Source organism: Leguminivora glycinivorella, chromosome 16 (assembly GCF_023078275.1).
Source record: "Leguminivora glycinivorella isolate SPB_JAAS2020 chromosome 16, LegGlyc_1.1, whole genome shotgun sequence".
NCBI classification, from domain to species: domain Eukaryota; kingdom Metazoa; phylum Arthropoda; class Insecta; order Lepidoptera; family Tortricidae; genus Leguminivora; species Leguminivora glycinivorella.
Window position 1 is genome coordinate 19,581,038 of NC_062986.1, and position 19,937 is coordinate 19,600,974.

Consider the following 19,937-nt stretch of genomic DNA (forward strand, 5'->3'; position numbering starts at 1 on the left):
TCGAAAAAAAACTCATGTTTTCAAATATTTTGTAAACAGCTACCTTTATAACTATAGTTATTCAAAAATAATTATAGTAGGTTTAATTTGCTTTCAAATGATACCTCTTACATATGGATCCGTAAAATAAGAACTTAAAAATATTGAATACTTTACTACGGTCAGCGCTCATTTTTATGCGACCGGCGGAGTGACCACTACGAAACAAAATTCGTAATTTAATGGTTATATTATCACTTACCAATAAAACTTATATTTTTAGGAAGCTCATGAATAGTCGCGTAAATTTTATAATAACATCAATTGCGGTAACGTTATTGTTTATTGACTTAGATTACTTAGAAGCATTTTTTACCAGTACTTGTGCGATTCATGCTCGATAAAAAACACATATTTTCAAATATTATGTAAACAGCTACCTTTAATACAATAGTTATGTATAAACAATTATAGTAGGTTTAATTATCTTTCAAACGATACCTCTCACATATGGATCCGTAAAATAAGACCTCAAAAATATTGAATACTTTACTACGGTCAGCGCCCGTTTATGCGACCTGGAGGATAACCCCTGCCAAACAAAATTCTTAATTACATGGTTATATATTATCATATACCAATGAAACTGATATTTTTAGAAAGAGCATGAATAGACGCAAAAATTTTATAATAACATCAATTGCGGTAAAGTTATTGTTTATTGAGTTAGACGCATTTTTTACTAGTACTTGTGCAATTCATGCGCGATAAAAAAACACATATTTTCAAATATTTCCTAAATGGTTAATTTTATGAGCATAGTTATTTGAAAACAATTAAAATAGGTTTAATAAGCTTTCAAATGACACCTCGCACGAACAGATTGGTGCCATAGTATTCGAGATGTGAATAAATATCTATGATGGTCGGTCGCCATCGTTCCCCCCCTTTTTCTCGACCCGTCCCCCCCTCCTTAAACTAAAACAGGTCAATTCGTAATCTGGAGAGAACGAGGAACATATCCATACCTGTTTTAGGTATTTAGAAGAGATGTCGACGAAAATCGTGAAGGAGACGACTTGTGGCCAAATTGGCTCTAGACTATCTAATTTTTGAACCATATGTTTAAAAAATATGAAAAAAATCACAAAAGTAGAACTTTATAAAGACTTTCTAGGAAAATTGTTTTGAACTTGATAGTTGCAGTAGTTTCTGAGAAAAATACGAAAAACTACGGAACCCTACACTGAGCGTGGCCCGACACGCTCTTGGCCGGTTTTTTTAAATAAATACTTAAATGTCGTTTCATCCAGAATAAAACAGAAAAATAGCCCCTTTTGATATCCATAATAAATACTAATATCCATATCCATACTATTTTATAAATGGGAAAGTGTGTGTGTCTGTTTGTTTGTCCGTCTTTCACGGCAAAACGGAACGAGGAATTGACGTGATTTTTTAAGTGGAGATAGTTAAAGATATGGAGAGTGACATAGGCTACTTTTTGTCTCTTTCTAACGCGAGCGAAGCCGCGGGTAAAAGCTAGTAGAGAAATAAATAGGTCATAATATAATATAGGTCATAAACAAAAAACAAAACGTAAAACAGAACATACACCGTGTTTCACTTAACACTAAAAACCTGAAAACCGTTTGTTCAGAATCGAGAGTAGAATCGATTGAGCTATATCTTGATGGAGGTAATATTTTTATTTAAATTAGTACCTATTATTAGTTATTTTTTATGTGCCTATTCTATTGTATTCGTAATACAACATTGTATATATCGCATTGCTAGAGGTTGTTTACCTTTTTCAGTATTTGGGGGTATTAATACTGGCTGATTACTTGGACGATTATTTTTTCCGCTACGAGTTTGACGTTGTTTGTCAGTTTAATCTTAATGTTTATCATAAGTCATAACAAATTGAACTCGTACATAATCACAACCTTGTCATTTTGAATATTGGGTTTAAATTTGCCTACTGCGATTACCTGTCCAATTTGAAGTTTACTGTGACAAAGCTTTAAAGTGTTTTACAGTGACATCTTAGCTGTCTATTGGTAAACCTTATGTCGTTGCAGTAACGTACACAAATGAATAGTTTTATGGTTTATGATGGTAGTTAGCAATTATTTTATTGAGTGTAGAGCTAAAAGTCAAGTAGAGCTGTACAGAAAATTAAAAAATCAATTTAAAAAAACCGGCCAAGTGCGAGTCGGGCTCGCGCACAAAGGGTTCCGTAGCAGCAAACCAAAATTACAGTTAAATCAACCTATCTCAAAAACTATAAGAGATACTTTGATCAAACCAAAAATCGTTGAAAGAGTTAATTAGCATGCATCACCTCTATTTTTTTTAGAATTTTATACCCCGTAGTTATTAAAATAGAGGGGGGGGGACATACTTTTTACGACTTTGAGAGCTGATATCTCAAAAACCGTTCACTTTAAGAAAAATGTTTTTTAGAAAACTTTATATCATTTTAAAAGACCTTTCCATTGATACCCCACACGGGTATGTACATCGAAAAAAAAATTTTCATCCCTCAGTTACATGTATGGGGGCCCCACCCCCAATTCTTTTTTACTATTTAGTGTCATAATTTTGTAGCGGTTCATACAACACATATTCCCATCAAATTTCATCACTGTAGTACTTATAGTTTCCGAGTAAATCGGCTGTGACAGACGGACAGACGGACAGACGGACAGACGGACAGACGGACATGACGAAACTATAAGGGTTCCGTTTTTGCCATTTTGGCTACGGAACCCTAAAAAAGTAACCATCAGATTAAAAGATGAATACTCTAGATGAGTTTAAAAAAATAAAAATCAGTTGGGGTGTCTGAGGTTTTGAGTGATACCGGAAACACGTTGTATACCTACTAAAGAATATAATATACACCGTATTTTTATTGAATTCCGTTAACTTCGGCATATAGATAAATATGTCCATTATAGAAAACAAAATGGCATAGTTAGTTTTCTTAAATTCGTATTTTTTTCTAAAAAAAAACCATACAACTACGATAGATGTTACATCAATTACTGTTGAGTAACGAGCTTTAGAATTAACTTTATTAAGTAAGTGTCAAAACTATGACATGTCAATCTCATATCGAACACACAAAGCCCGTTTCTCAACAGTCAACAGCAATTGATGTAACATATATCGCAGGTGTATGGTGTTTTTTAGAAAACACTGCTATTCTGTTTCCTATAATAGACCTAACTATGTACTGAAGTTAACGGAATTTTAAACGTTGTTATTGAAAACATGGTGTATAATAAAAAGTAAGTTGGTAAATGAGCCCTAAGCAATGGTAACTTTTATGTAAGTAATTTAATACAGTACATTATTATTGAAAATAAACTAAAGTAACAGGGCATTAAAAAAAACTTAACTATGACCTTATAAATAAAACTAAGTATAACTAAACTAAAACTACCTATAAAATAAAACCCTACAAATAAACAATTGTTTCTAAATCTGAAATGAAATGAAATGATTTATTTATGCATGTGGAGAATGGGTTACATATTAGGTTATATTTGCTATTCAAGTAGTCTCACCAAACTCTACCTTTACCGGCATACATACATACATTATAAGACGATACACACAATTCACACTATAATTATAATACCAATTTATATAGCAAGTCAAAACTAAATAGAATCTAATTACAATGTCATCATAAAATTATTCAATCCTAGAAAATATCATTCAAAATAGTTATTTGTTATACAAGGGGGCAAAGTTGTATTTTAACGCTGAGTGTGGAATTGAGAAACGAGCAAGTGAAAGGACTCTATAGTTGAACCACGAGCGAAGCGAGTGGTTCGAGAATAGAATCCTGAACTTGTAAGTATTTTAACACACGAGAAGTAAAATACATTTGCACCCGAGTGTAACACAAAACTTTTCCCCTCACTATAGCGAGGAAACTACAATGCAAAAATGCGTTTAAATATCACTGCTTCCAGTAGTTCCACAGGTGGTAAATCATCTTTATTACTAGATTCACATACTTTTATCAATTTTAAAGCAGTTAATTTGACTTTATTCAAGGTCAAATTACTTTACTCACTAGTGGATAAAATGCGTTTTTACCCGCTGGTATTAAAGGACAAAACACGTGTTTCCGAGCTAGTGAGGGGAAAATATCATGTTTATTGTGATACATCTAATTTGCCTACTTGAAGGTACAGTCAGTCAAGAAAGTGGTTTACCACTTTCCGACTCTATTTCAAACACATAAGGTCGAAATGTTGTAAACCACTTTTTTGGCTGACTGTACGGTATCTACTAATTGCCAAACTTAATTTTTAACTCCTCTTTACAGAATTAATCGTAACTGTAACAAAAGAATTATAACCTGTTAAACTATTTCAGACGAACTTGAACAATTGATTTGCATAATTGCATAAAATTGGTACCTCAGCAACAAGCCAGAGATCATATCTCAGATAATGATTTCGTAATAAGTAGGAACTAAAGGGGTTGATGATTGCCCTCGTTAATAAACTAGTACTGTGTGTTATAATTTACACAAACGACAGCTAAGCAAATACCGTTTTTTTTCGAAAATTGCCGATGCAATTTTTTGTATAAAAACTTTTATTGTGACTATCTAATATTATTTTTTTATGAATACGTTGCTCGGTAGCGTAAGTGCGTTTTCACATTATCCGATCCGATATCGGATGTAGGAAGGATTGCAAAAATCAAAGATAGCGGCTTAAATATCGGTATCGGTATATCGATACCATAGTACAAGCTTTGCTTAGTTTGGAGCTAAGTTGATCTGTGTAAGGTGTCCCCAATATTTATTTCTTTATTACAAGCTTTTATTTAACTTGCCTTGTTAGTATGTTAGTGTGGGTCAAAACGTAGAAGCTAAATTTGATCCACTTCCCGTTTTCTGATTGATCTGAAATTTTGCACACATATGTATATCACGTGACAATGCAATATTGTGGTATCATGGAGCTGATCTGATGATGGAGCAGAAAGGTGACCGTAAGAACTCTATTATGAAACGTAGTATCCCCATCGAGTAAGGGGTTTTTAGAAACGCCTCGGAAAGCAGCAGATGACTGTTGAAAGAAAGGTACAGTCGGTGATAAAAGCTTGTTCCAAAAATTTAATTTTTGCAAAGAAACTTATTGATTTTATTTATATCGGATCGAATAATGTGAAAACGCACTAAATGTCCCGGAAATACGCTTCTATGAAATTATAACTTTTATTTCTGTATCGCTTGCGCAGCAGGCGGGGCTATCAAAAATATCAAAATCGTTGCGAACTCACCCAAAGTTTTAATTCCAACTGTTTTTTTTTATGAATGGGCTTACTCTTGACCACAGACTAGCCAAAGGCAAAGACCTGGCCTACGATGGAGTGAGCTCGCCCAGAAGATGCCTGTTCACCCTTGATTTGAAGGTCGCCGGACTGCTGTATTGTAGGCGTTATTAATATTATGGTAAATTCGTATATCCATTAAAGCTTCATTGTCCGCATTGCATATAATTGAATCCGCATTTCATCGAATTGGATCTGAAGCAGGAAAAGATACACTTACCGGCATTCAGAGCGGGACCGAAAGGCCATCGTTAAATCTCAGACGTCAGCGGCAGGTGAGGGGTATAATTAACTGATTCAGGAAATAAATCTGTGAAGACGGATTATATTATTATTTATTGTTCTCTTAATTTATTTTAATTCTTAGGCTAGGTTTGTTATAATATGATTATAAAAGTAAAATACAAAACCACATACAAAACAATACAAAATATATAAACACATTATAAAAAACCTAACCTAGAGTGCCGCCAGCAGCGGGGAAGGGCCCAAGCTGCCGGTGGTTAGGGCTGCAGAGAGAGGAACCGTCGGACTATACGCGCCGTGTCCAAGATCACCGCCTTCTGCATCTGACCCTTGATCCAACCACCTAGCGAGAGTCTCTCGAGATGTTGGTCGAGACTCTTCGCTATGAGACCGTTCGCTGAAACGACTATCGGGACAATGATCGTCGAATCAGCATCCCACATGGCGGTTATCTCGTAATTGTTATTATTAGTTACAGTATAGGACTTATAATTAAAACATATCCCTGCAAAACTGCATCTACAGTTTGTCTGCAGGTGTGAGTCTCTATTTAGCAGATATGTAGATTAAACTACTTATGTATGTACTTATAATTTAAAAAATATTAATTACATATTTAAACACTTAAATGACATTTACACGTTTGTAACTGTCATTTAAGTGTTTGCAAGAGGTACAGTTTTAATGAGTTTTTAATTTTTTTCTTATTTGGCTCATGCCTAATATTCTAGGTACCTATGGTGTAATGAATGTTGATAATTAATGAAATGGGTTACGTGGTCAATGTGTGTGCCCGCGTTGACTCATGGCACAGTATAAAGACGACTAATTAGTTACTCTTCGGCAGCGGCGACGCGAAAGGTACCTTTCGTTTGAAAATACATGGTTGAACAAAATAACTATAAATGTTACTCGACATCGTCCAAAGTAAGATGTTGTTATTTAATAACTATAAGTATTAGTACCTATATATAATAATACCACATTATCAGTCAGACTTAGCCGTAAAACGTTGAAAAAGACACAGTCGCGATACTCTCTCCTCGGCGGGGTGGGGCCTCAATTTACGTGTAGGAAATGTGGACGTGCATGTCGCGCCCGGATAGGTCTATAATCTATATAGTCACGAGTCGCTGTCTCTCGCATTCAGACGCTGCTTAAATCGTCTGTCAAGATGTAAGAGGCCTTATGATGATATCAGTCAGAAAACACAAAAATATCATTATGCATATTATTCTTATCCACGTTTATCCAAATCAGCTTGCATGTGTAGCGTACGTACGCGACGCACTTGTGTGCACCCCGCGCGGCGTACGTTTGTTAGAAAATTTATTACTGGTTTATACTGTGCTCATGGGCAAGTGGCAGTCTCTCTGTAGTCTAGTCAATAATAATAATTGAGGCTATATACGCCCCACTGCTGGGCACAGGCCTCTCACTCAAGGGCTCGGAAGTCGCCACGTAAGCCCAATGCGGATTGGGAACTTCACATCATCATCCTCTTGCGTTATCCCGGCATTTGCCACGGCTCATGGGAACCTGGGGTCCGCTTTGACAACTAATCCCAAGATTTGGCACTAGGTAGGCACTAGTTTTTACGAAAGCGACTGCCATCTGATCTGACCTTCCAACCCGAAGGGTAAACTAGACCTTATTGGAATTAGTCCGGTTTCATCACGATGTTTTCCTTCACCGAAAAGCGACTGGCAAATATCAAATGACATTTCGCACATAAATTCCGAAAAACTCATTGGTGCGAGCCGGGGTTCGAAACCGCGACCTCCGGAACGAAAGTCGCACGTACTTACCGCTAGGCTACATGCGCTTGGGGAACTTCACATACACCCTTGAATTTATTCGCTGATGTATGTATAGGTTTCGCGATGTTTTCCTTCACCGATGATGTTTTCATTCTTGCCATTTCGAAAGATTAAACAAGTCCATTCACTTAGCCCCAACAAAATCAATTTCCTCCGCAAAATCTTGATTCCGAAAAACAGTTGTAAACTGTGACATTGACATGTAAAAGTGGCCTCATACAACTTTCCCTCTCGCCTTGACCTTGAGGCCGGGCGCTCCTTTTGGGTATGTAGGTCTAAAAACACGTTTAGGGTATTCACATACAGATCGCAAGCCGTCCGTCGTGAACAGACACTTTTTTATATAACAGTACATTTATACACGTTAAACTTTCGACATGTTTCAGGCCAATTTTGGAGCCCCTCTTCAGGCATATAGGAGCTCACGTTGCGGCTAAACTCCGTCCCGAAACATGTCACAGCAATAGCGATCGTGTAATATTACACACGGTGCTGCTCGCCAGTTCTTTTACTTGAACTTGGCTTGAGACGCTACCGCGTGTCTAGATAATAATGTGAGTACAACTACAACTGTAGATTCATTAATCAACAGTACATTATTCTCATCATAAAATTGCAAAATTTCTATGTGGGAAGATAAAATTAAAATTGAAATGTTTTTGTATGAAAATTGAAATGTTTCTATTGAAATTGTCCTGATACTGCAGTGAAACGTATAAGTACCTTAAATAATGAGATGCCTATGATATAGGACAATTCACAAAAGCTGACACGATTGGCGAGAAGAAAAAATTATTTGAGTGATATCGATATCGATAATAAGATTAGCGAAGTTGTTTACAAAAATTAACTCACTGTCAGTTTTGTGACGATAATTAAGCATAAAATTTCAATAAAAATATTGTTTTAGTGTTAATTACATAAACTTTAAGCCATAATATACATTCAGAATGCGAAAACAGTAAATTTTTAAACAGATTTTATGCTTAATTATCGTCACAAATCTAATAGCGCAGCGAGTTAATTTTTGTTAACAACATTTGCTAATTGGGGTGACCCAAATTCTTAAAATGCCCATACAGCTGCAACCCTCAAGAACCACCATTTTATTGGTCAGTCTGTCACACACAGATAATTCCATTCACTTATTAGTTCCATTCGTGCCAGCTCTTGCGAATTCAGGTGGCCTACAGGTAGGAAAACAGCACAAATTAATTGATAACTTTTTATTTGCATGAATTTTTCAATCGTTTTTATAATATGTACAGGATAATATTCATAATAAGATAAAAACATTATTATAACAGCAACCTTATTCCTTGTTCATTGCTTTCCATATCTTATTGCCAAACTTAAATATATGCTCAGTGCACAGACAATTCAACATTTTGACTATTGTCAACTGACAATGACAATTCGTCGTTGCTGGACTAAGGGTTTCTCTAAACCTATCGACGCTGTATCGGCTCTTAGAGCTAAAAATAGCTGACTAAAAATCGGTCGTTAGTATGAAGCGTCGTCGTCACTGAACGCAGCCGTAGGTACGCACTAAGAGGATCGAGTATTATAGAGAGTTACTGTCAAAGTGTGTAATCACAGTGCATAGACAGCCATCTGTCGACACAGGCTTAAAACTTTTGAACCTTAGTTTTGACAATATGGCCCATATTCTTAGCTTGATACACAGAACTTAATTTACATAGAAGAAACAAATTCATATATTTGTATAGGGGCCGAGCGTGTCAAATTTTGTACTGAAGTTGATTCTTGCCTGTAATTTTAAATATGTCTCAGGCTCTTGATTGTTCATAATTTTTGTGTTGTTGCAATTGAATATCACGTAACGAGGCATTTTTTATGTTTTGGTTGACTTCAACTTACAAAAATTGACGCCCGAAAGCTGCAAGCTGCGAATAAAGACGGACAACTCAGTGGATTTCACTGAGTTCATTTGACACGCTAAGTAGATACGTTTGCTTGATCTATGGTATATATGACATCTGTGGCTTGATATGTGTTAAAATGTCAAATATTAATATTAGCGCCATCTAGCCGAGCGTCCCCCAAAGGTGTAACGCCATCTAGGCCACCGTACCTTTTTCTTTATGGTTCTGAGGTTACATATGTCTTTGGTACGCATGTTCATACTAGCGAGCGATTTTTGGTCGACGAAAGCCGATTTCGTGTCAATAGGTTTGGAGAGACTCTTACCAATTTATATTGGCGTTAAGGGCTGATTTAGTAAGAGATCCATCGGCAGAGTTGAATGTAACCTCAACAGCCCACAGTGTCTAAAATAGCATGCGAGTTCTTGCCGTCTCAATGAGCCTTTACTGTCGTTACTTACCCACCCAGACATAGACAGAATTGTCAGTGTCAGAACCAATTATCAGCTTAGTGAAACAGTCGCCTATGGGCATAGACAAGTGACAATCGTTTGGATAAAATACTAATTGACACTAATAAATAATTTATTCAAATAATCATTTTTTTCACCTGAATACGTTCATACTTTTTCATACGATTGTTATCTTGGCTACAGCCCTATCGCCTTCTATCGATCATACTAAACTTATCATTGAAGAGATGAGTGATGTGCAGATATTATTGACGAAATATAAAGTCGATTACTCACTTTACAATTCGTCAAACCATCTCTATCCACAGTGTAAGTACAGCTTTATATCGACGTGATTATAATAATCTGATTTGTCGATGATAATCTGTAAAATCGATTAAAAATCCACAGATCGACGTATACGTTTTCTTTTGGAAATCTTCTTACTCCAACTTAATCTGAATAATTTTATTCTTTAATATCCATCACTACATTTCTGTACTTCACACGTGCATTTTGAATACATACAACACAATCAAATCGTCACTACTTTTAAAAAATCTCGTATCTCACGCTGCTCCTCAAAGTTAAAACGCAGTAAGTCTATATGCATTCCATACATACTTACTACAATTTTCTTCTCATTGACAGACGAAGATACAAGTTTTTTTAAAAGTAGTGACGAAATACATCCGAGCGGCCAAGCTCACAACTATCTGGCCCCATTGCCGAATGGCTTTACTGCGACGCGAAACGCCACCGCAACGTCGCAGAAAAGTAAACTGGCTTTGTCGCGCCAATACGCAAGAGCGATAGAGATAGATAGCTACGAATGAGATATTATCGTGAGCTTTTCGTGAGCATTTGTGCATTTTGATACGCACACTGTTCAGATAGTTGTCTCTCTCTCTCTCTCTTGCTAAGGAGTTGTGTGTTCAGTTAGTTTTGGCGATTACATCGTGTCATTCACAATGACGCACGAATTTGACAAATCTAAATGGCATGACAATATGAACTTAGCGCCTTCATTAATGACACGATCAAATTCAATTCATTTATACTACATGAAGTATTCAAATTAATGGAAAATATATTTGAAAAATATTAAAATAGTAAATTTACAACGGATCTGCTCAGTGCACTACATAGTCGTACAGATGTGTTTTGTGAGCAAAATATAACGTTGCATTAAAAGTAAAACATCGTCGAATAAAAATGGTTCACTGTGTATAAAATTGAAAGTGACCCATTTTAAATGACCGTTCGATTATATTTTTTTGAATGTTCGACGAATCAATAACGACGATCAATTGGTATAGTCACATATAAAAATGTCGATACGGATATAATGTCAAAAATCTTTATACACAACATCATCGCCCTTAATAGTGTAGAGATATTTCTGACACATTGTCCGTATTGACATTTTTAGACGTGACCGTATGATAAAACCCATAAAGCAAAGACTTATTGACTATAGCCTCGTCCTGCCCACCATATACAGTTTGAGCCATTGAAATTTAAACCGAATTATTGAATGAATAGGATAGATTTCCTTTGCATCACGATTTAGGTAAAAATGGAATATGTCCTTTATAAATCACATTGGGCAGGACGAGGATAGAGATGTCTGGTCTATAAAAAAAATATGGCGTCTAGTTTCACACCTGAGCTAAATGGCGCTTAAGAATGATATAGTCAGATGACATATTATAAAACTAATTACATAGGTACTGTAGAATGTTTTAGATATAACGAATCATACTATTAACACATTTTTTATTCATGAGTGAATTTTGGTGTCACTGAATTGTGAAATTCAGTTTTATGTACCTAGTATATTATCTGTAGTATGCGATAACAGCGCCATCTTCACTAGTTACCCAATTCGAAGCAAGAATACGTATTAGAACATACATCTTCTGTGATAAATATGTCTTTGCTTTATCCTCCTGACATATTCATAACAAAATACTTGTAAAGGATCCACAAGCATTAAAATATAATAATAATTAAGTAATCATCGATATAATAAACATATCTTATTGACTTAGTAAATTAATTACAATACAGGGTGTAAACAACTGCCTACTACACTAATTCTTTACATAATTTAGTCCATTTCATGGAAAACTCAAAATCGGGAATCAAAAAAAAAGTCAAAGCAATTTTTTACACCTTATACAGATTATGTACATTGTTTTTTTTATTTAATATGAAAATATATTTATTTATATCTAAAAAGCAAAAACGATCTCAAATCTAAAGAGGACGCAAAATATGTAATAACATAGTAATATTTAACACTTTCGAAACCGGGCTCTACGCGGCGCTACGACATTTTCGCTACATACGGGGAAACCCATGTAATCGGCTACGCTTCTACGAGCGGTGTGCCCGACAGTCGGGTTCTTGGTAGCGAAAGTGTTAAGTGACAAGTCAAGAATATAGTACCTTACCTAACTTATGTTACAATTACAGGCTATATCAAGGCAATGGAATCATTAAAATAATGTTAAAGCGACAAAGTTCTTAGTGAGAACTTACAGGTCATCCACTATACATAGTAATCAGTAACAACATTTTAATTTCATGGCAGCGTAGTCAGGGTCACATTAGATTACGAGAACGTAATATTTCTGAAAGAGACAGCCAAAATTATGGTTCTTAAAAGGTTATCTTAACCTTATTAATGATTTTACCGGAATTTTAACATCGCTGTCTTGAAATTAAAATATTTTTACTGATAACTAGTAATAAGTTAAGTCCTATATAACCTCCAGGTCTGTCTCATTTCTGGGGCATTCCATGAGAAAGTCGCTTACCACATGCTTTTGCCTTGTATGGCAGCTATATCAAACAAATCCGTAAAGCTCGAGAAAATACTGCCAATTGGTTAATCAAGTCATGAAAGGTTGTCAGACACAACTTCGCTTTCTTAGCGTCTTCAGAAGTATTAGAAGAATTGCATGTCGTAAGCGACATTCTCGTGGATTGCACCTTTTATACTGTGCCGACGGAAGACACGAAATCTTCATCTGTCTAACGGAAACTTTTTTCCTAAGTTTCCAGAAATTTTGGATATTGTTTTCTTTTGGCGATCTTCCTTCACTTGCACATCAGTACTCATTTCTTATTAGAGAATTTGTCATAAGATCGTATAAGGCCCCCAAAATAATCATATTGCTTAGGACTATTTCAACTATTTGGATCTATGAAACATAGCGTAATCTTTACCTCTATTGTACATGAAACGTTTCGAAAAGCCCTATTTTATATGGTATTTTAAACAAAGCGCAACGTTTTGGAAACATACCTTAACCGTAGATTAAATATAAGATCAGACCATCCCATACATTAAAATGCGACCGCCTATGAACGCGCATACACCACACATAGATGGCGCCACAAAAAAATGCCTTGTTGCCATCGATTATTTGTAGATGGTGTTGTGTCACTTTTGATAGATTTATAGCTCGAAAGTGACACTTAACGCCAATCTACAAATAGTCGATGGCAACATGGCATTTTTTTGTGGCGCCATCTATGTGTGGTGTAGTGATTGCGCGTTCTTAGGCGGTCGCATTTTAATGTATGGGATGGTATGATCTTATATTTAATCTGTCCTTTAACTAACAAATTCAATAGCTGGGTCCATACAGAGCGAAACAGGTCCCGAGGCAATTTCCTTGAGCAGTAAATGTGCTGTAGATATGCCTCGGCCGAGACAGTGCGCGCGTTTTTCTCAGCTTGCAACTTGCCTCGGTCGAGGAATGATTATTCGCAGATGAAATGCAATTTTTTGCAACACAAAAATTGAATGTAAAGTTATGAACCTCAAGTATTATGTATCTTCAGAACATACAATGGCATAGGGCTATAATAAGTGCCTATTAGTATGTCAAATGGAAACCCAGATATCTATTCACTTTGAAGAGCACAAATTTGACACTACAGGATTTCAGTTGCATATCTTTTGGACGGCAAAAATCTCGAAATCTCGAATGTCTTAAAAAAATTGACGGGTAATATCTACTGTTTAACGAAGACGGCTGATAAGAATAAATAGGTATCGCTTGAGTATAATTCAATTAAAGATAAATAAGTGAGTAGTAAAATATTTAAAGAAGTGTAATAGAAGAAAAAAATATTTAGACAGAGATTAAAATGAAGAATATACTTAAGTAGATAAAAATCACTTATCAAACATGTCAGTTAAGGGTTTACTGTTATTTGAGATAAGGATGTTGACAATCATTTGCCAAGGCTCATGGGAGTCTGGGGTCCGCTTTGACAACTAATCCCAAGATTTGGCGTAGGCACTAGTTTTACAAAAGCGACTGCCATCTGACCTTCCAACCCGAAGGATAACTAGGCCCTATTGGGATTAGTCCAGTTTCCTCACGATGTTTTCCGTCACCGAAAAGCGACTGGCAAATATCAAATGACAGGGTTGTTGACAATCGTTTAATAATAATTCCAATGAGCTATAAGAGCTACAGTTTTGACGGGAGCTGGAAAATTATGGACGTTAAACTTCCGTGAGACATATTCAAATATTTAAATAATCGGAATTGAAAGACTTGATTTAAAATTGAACCTGAAAATTGGATGTCTATAATGTCTGACTTGATGGCTAAAAGATAAAAAAAAAATAGTTAATAGTTTTTTTTTTAATTTTCTATTATAAGGCGATACTGAAAAACAGTTAAGTGTTCTAAATAGTGTGAAAATAGTAATGTGACAGACAGACAGACAGACCAACGGCACCATAAGGGTTCCTTTTGTACCTTCTTGGTACGGAACCCTAAAAAATACATTATTCACCTTGATTAATATCTGCTCAGTATTTCCTGAAAAACATACAAAAATAGCCAGAAAGGAAAAGTTTGTTGACGCTGAAGGTCAGACTTCTAGCAAATTCTCTAGTCAACAAACTTTGGGGTATAAAATGGAATAAAACCTAAACAATTTTATTATAAGCTATCTAGCTGGCTATGTGCATATACAAAGGCCCTAAAGCGAGATGCCCTATGTTAAATTGAATTCATACCAAATATCGATGTCAATGACCTCGTGTAATTTAAGAGTGAGACACAATGTTGCATCCCATTCTTACTTTTTACGAAGTAACATTTGTTAGTTCTTCTGACTTACATAATAGTAAAAGTCACTAATACTCACTGTAAAGTAAGGCTTTTTGTACATTTAATGTTAAAGCACAGTATAAGGATATATCAGTAGTTAATCTCCGGCAGCGGCGGCGCGGTCGTTACTACTGCGCAAGGTCACGCAGGGTTGTACATGTACAACGTTACTATAATCGACTTCGTACAATGTAAGTTGTTGTAAATCTAATAGGTACTATTAACTGTAAGTAGGTTTTAGTATAACAATACCACGTCATGACACCACATTAGTCAGTATTGAAGACACAAAAAATCATTATAAATATATTACTCTCATACGCGCAATAGTAGATTGTGTAACAATAATTGCAAAAGCGTTAATTTAAGTGTTCATTTTATATGTTTTCTCTAGAATACACCCAATCCATCACAATAAAAAAAAGATTCGTTTGAACTAGAAACGTAGGTACCTACTGTCCTACTCGTATTAGTAACTGTGTATGGCGCTATGCTAGTACCAACGCTCTTTCTACCTTTTTATCTAATAAAGATTCAAGTACGTATTTGTTTCTTAAATACTGACGAAATCATATTTACATAAAATGTTTGAATAGATGTTTGCACAATATTTAAGTAGGTACCAAACTTTCGAGCTAGATAGATCGCAGCATCTACCTAAATGTCGTTACAGATAAATCCTTATTGATTTTAATGTGTCATTCTAGCTTTAAATCTCACTTTTACGCCATTTACGTAAGCAATAATGTACCTAACACTGCAAATATATAACAACCACTTACTTTTCTGGGTGTCTAGGAATTCTAAAGAATGACATTTCCGCATTTTGAGAACTTTCCATACACCCATAAACACTACAGTAACGAAAATATGTCTTCGGTGCTGACGTCATTTTCTCCCGAACTCAACACGTCAACACAGCGCGCAAACGCGGCCCCGACTGTCCAGCCCAATAATCACCAGTTTCGCATGTTTTCGCCGCATGCGAGGGGAGGGAGGGGGACACACCGCGCGGCGTGAAGTTTGTAAGAAGAGTTATTACTGGTTTTATACTGTGGTTAAAGTATGTTCATACTTCTAGCTAAAGAATGTTCATAGTCCTAGCATGGGGCAAGTGAGTGAAATCTTCATGTAATATGAACAGTAGTTATAAACTACATTTATTGAGCGGGTGTCTGTGTGCCTAAAGTAAATAGTTTATTATGTTTATACATCATTTTATGTAAAATGTGTGATGGCACTTAAATGGCTATATGGAGAAAAGCGTATCCATGAGATAAGAGTATTCGAAGAAAGAAATTGTAGGTAAAATATGAACATTCGATAGCGCCACTTGAGCTTTCTTACGTCAACCCACTTTTTGAAATTACATAGTTCATTGTGTGACAGTTTTATCCCACGACACAGAAGTGCTGTGCTGAAGATTTGAGCATAAATCGATGTTTTGTTTTATTTGCACTGATATCAAATAGTGTACTTTCTTGATGTAGTAGTAGTAGTAGTAATCACTTTATTGTGTACAACAGTTTATATACAATTTGTAGGAATAGAGATACAAAGGCATGTGACAGTCGCGTTTAGCCGTTCAGTCGTGCCGTTATGTTGTGGGTTATTATTGCTTTTGGGTCATAACCCCATGTTACACTATTGTTCTGTCGTTCAGAAGACTCGCTATGTTGCACATCGAAAGTAATGACTCATGAGGCCCATACAATAAGTCATCGTTAAGAGTCGTGTTAAGTCGTTCAGCCATCCCGTTTTGTTGTCGGGTTTAGTTTTGAGGGCCCTCAGTTATTATTTATAATTCCGATACAGACCTCTATAACAATCGTGTTAAGTCGTTCAGACATGGCGTTTTGTTGTGGAATTTAGTTGACACTGGCAATCCTGAGGGCCCCTAGTCCGTAAATACATATTATTATTTATAATTCCAATACTTCAAATTACAATATAGCCTTCTTTGACAGTCGTATTAAACCGTTCAGTCATGCCGTTGAGTTGTGGAGTCTAATTGACACCAGCCGGCCCTCAGTCAGTATAATAATATTTTTTTGATAATTTTAAAAATAAAATAGAATCCTCTCTTTAACAGTCGTGTTAAACCGTTCAGTCATGCCGTTGTGTTGTGGGGTTTAGTCGACGCCGGCGAATCCTTGCGAGCCCTCGATGGCCTTGACAAGCTTCTCGCGCAGTTGCTGGTAGCTCTCGTACGGAGGCAGGTCGATGCGGTTGAAACTGGAGAAAAAGTGGTGTAAGTATTCGTTTGAAACGTCTGTGGCGAGTTTTTATTAATTTATATTTGCTATGTTAAGTACACAGCAAAAAAGAGTGTACAAGTTCTAAAGAGGGTGCCGGGTGGGTGGGTTCTAAGGAGGGTGGTGGGTTGCCGATGACTCAAAGGACAATAGACGGAACAAATTAGTTCCGTAGGTCCTTCCGTCACCAGCACACCGCACCCTCGTTGAGCTGTGGCAGCCTTACTCACCGGCAGGAACACAACACTTCTAGTGCTATTTTGGTGTGTGATTGAGATATCGTAAAATGTTGACAAGGTGCGAACTTAGACCGGGCGCCATGGGCACTCTGTAATAAAACTACGCAACCTAGTTGTACTTGGGGATAAATGTAATTGCTTCTATGTATCAATTGCTTGTAGAAAGAAGTACAGTAGGCTATCAAAGTTTGTACCAAAAGTAAAATATTATTTGAGAACTTACCATGTATGGGCACGGGGGTAATTATCAGGAGCTCCCCATTTCTCGATAGTGAAGAGCTGCGGTCCGTTTGAGCCGTATAACTCTTTGAAGCCGTTCATGGGTACACGAGAAGTGCCCGTCACGAACTGTAGTAGTCGCGAGCGCATTTCGTTAGAGAAAGATAGGACCACCTGAAACAACATAAAATTAGTTAATTGAAATGAGGAAACCGAATAAATTTGACAGCATATCACTTTATTTTTTTTTTCTTAGTACTAAATGTGATTTGATGCCTATGATGACACTATGGGTCATAATCATCAATCAATCAGTTATGCGAACACCTAGTATATTGCGATTAGTCTACCCCATCGCTTGGCGGCAAAATTTGAACTTACCCTCCAGAACAACTGAACGACTAGATGGTTCACGTGGTAATCTCCCTTATATAAGGTACTAGCTTTTGAGCGCGGCTTCGCTCGCGTTAGAAAGAGACAAAAAGTAGCCTATGTCACTCTCCATCATATCTTCAAAAGCGGAACTACAACTTTTTTCTAAGACAATAAGAGTCCTTTCTTTAACAGTCGTGTTACGAGGTGCGGTCCAAAAGTTTCCGGCCTAACAAAGAAAGGGCTTACATATCTTTACAATTTTATTTTTATTTTTTAATATAGTCTTCCTCTGTCACAACGCACTTTTCAAATCTCTTTATAAGCTTCTCCATCACCTAATAAAAATAATAAAGATTTTTGTCCTTAAAATCGCCCTAAACCGCACGGGTCACTTCGTCAAACGAAGATTTTTTTTCTACTTCAGTCTACCTTAAGTTTTTAGAACAAATAATAATCACTTGGGGTCACGTCTCGAATATAAGGTAGGTGCCGAATATTTTTGAAGACACATTTCGTTATAGCACCTTGTAAAATGAAGCAGCGTGAACGGGGAAATTGTCGCGGAGATGCCCTTGTGCCTCTGCTAAGTTTTTAAAGACTTCTTCTTCATCCTTGCTCCATCCCACTTTAGGTGGGGTCGGCTCTCCTAATTATCTTGCGCCACGAGATTCTGTCGAGGGTTGTCGGGTCGGGTAAATTATTTATTTTAGTTAGTTGGGCCATGCTGGTCCACCATGTTGACGGACGGCGTCCCCTGCCTCTTGTTTTTTCCGGGAGATTTAAAGCTTTTTTGGCCACGTAGTCTTCGCCTCTTCGCATCACGTGCCCGTACCACCTGAGTCGGTTTTCCGTAAGTTTTTCGGGTATGGGAGCCACCTTAAAACTGCCGCGAATGTACTCGTTTCTGATTTTATCAAGTCGTGAAACCCCCCCGGACCATCTAAGCATTTTCATTTCGGCTGTATGAAGTTTTTGTACGTTTGTTGCTCTACTAGCCCAGCACTCCGATCCATAAAGAATAGCTGGCCTGACAGCCATCTTGTAGACCTTGCCTTTGGTTCGGACGGGCATGCGAGTGTCACACAGTACTCCAGACAGCGTGCGCCACTTCTGCCAGCCGACATTGACTCGATGCGCTACATCAGCTTCTATGGTCCCATCTTCTGTGATAACTGAGCCCAGGTACTTGAACTGTGTCACCTTTGGTACCGGTTTTGAGTCTGGGTAACACACCGTTGATGGTTGATGTTTGGCAGTAAACCTGCATTGCAGATGTTCGGTTTTCGTTCGGCTAACTTTAAGTCCAGCTTGTTCTAAGGTGTTAACCCAGAGATGTAAGAAGTTCTGCATTTCGCTTGCTGTATTAGCCATGAGTACTATATCGTCGGCATACAAAAGATTCATCGGCAGAGGAGCTTGGATTTCTTTGGTTATAAGATCCATGACTAGGTTGAAGAGTAGTGGGCTAATTGCCGAGCCTTGGTGTACTCCTACTCCTACCTCGAACGCTTCGCTGAGGCCTGCTGGGCTTTTCACTCTTGTGAATGATTTGTGATACATGTCCTGTATAAGTTGTACATACATTTCGGGTAGGTGTTGTGCCCTTAGCGCCTGCCTTACGAGTATACGTGGTACGCGGTCAAACGCCTTTTCCAGATCAATAAATACAAAGTGCAGATCTTCTTTGTTTAGGCGATACTTGTCGGTTATTATTCGCACAGCTTGTATGGCGTCGGTGGTGGATTTTGAAGGTGTGAATCCAAACTGGTTAGGGGATATTGATGTCAGCGAATGGATGCGGTTATTTAGAATACGTTCCCAGATCTTGAATGTATGAGACGTCAATTTAATTCCCCTGTAGTTTCCACACTCCGTTACATCTCCCTTGTTTTTGTAAAAGGGGATTAAGTGGCTAAGACGCCACGAGTTTGGTATCATATTAGTGGTAA

General features: G+C 37.0%; 1 protein-coding gene across 7 annotated transcripts in view; it reads right to left on the bottom strand.

Annotated features, from left to right (window-relative positions):
- Window positions 1-15,963: 15,963 nt before the first annotated feature.
- LOC125234595 (E3 ubiquitin-protein ligase NEDD4) overlaps window positions 15,964-19,937 on the bottom strand; it is a 57,313-nt gene continuing 53,339 nt past the window's right edge. For all 7 annotated transcript variants that reach the window (XM_048140898.1, XM_048140897.1, XM_048140904.1 and 4 more), the window contains 2 exons: window positions 17,618-17,787; window positions 15,964-17,135 (listed from right to left, as the gene is read on the bottom strand). In XM_048140898.1, coding sequence (XP_047996855.1) covers window positions 17,033-17,135; window positions 17,618-17,787 — 273 coding nt within the window. In that variant the 3' untranslated portion in view covers window positions 15,964-17,032. The remainder of the gene's footprint in view (window positions 17,136-17,617; window positions 17,788-19,937) is intronic.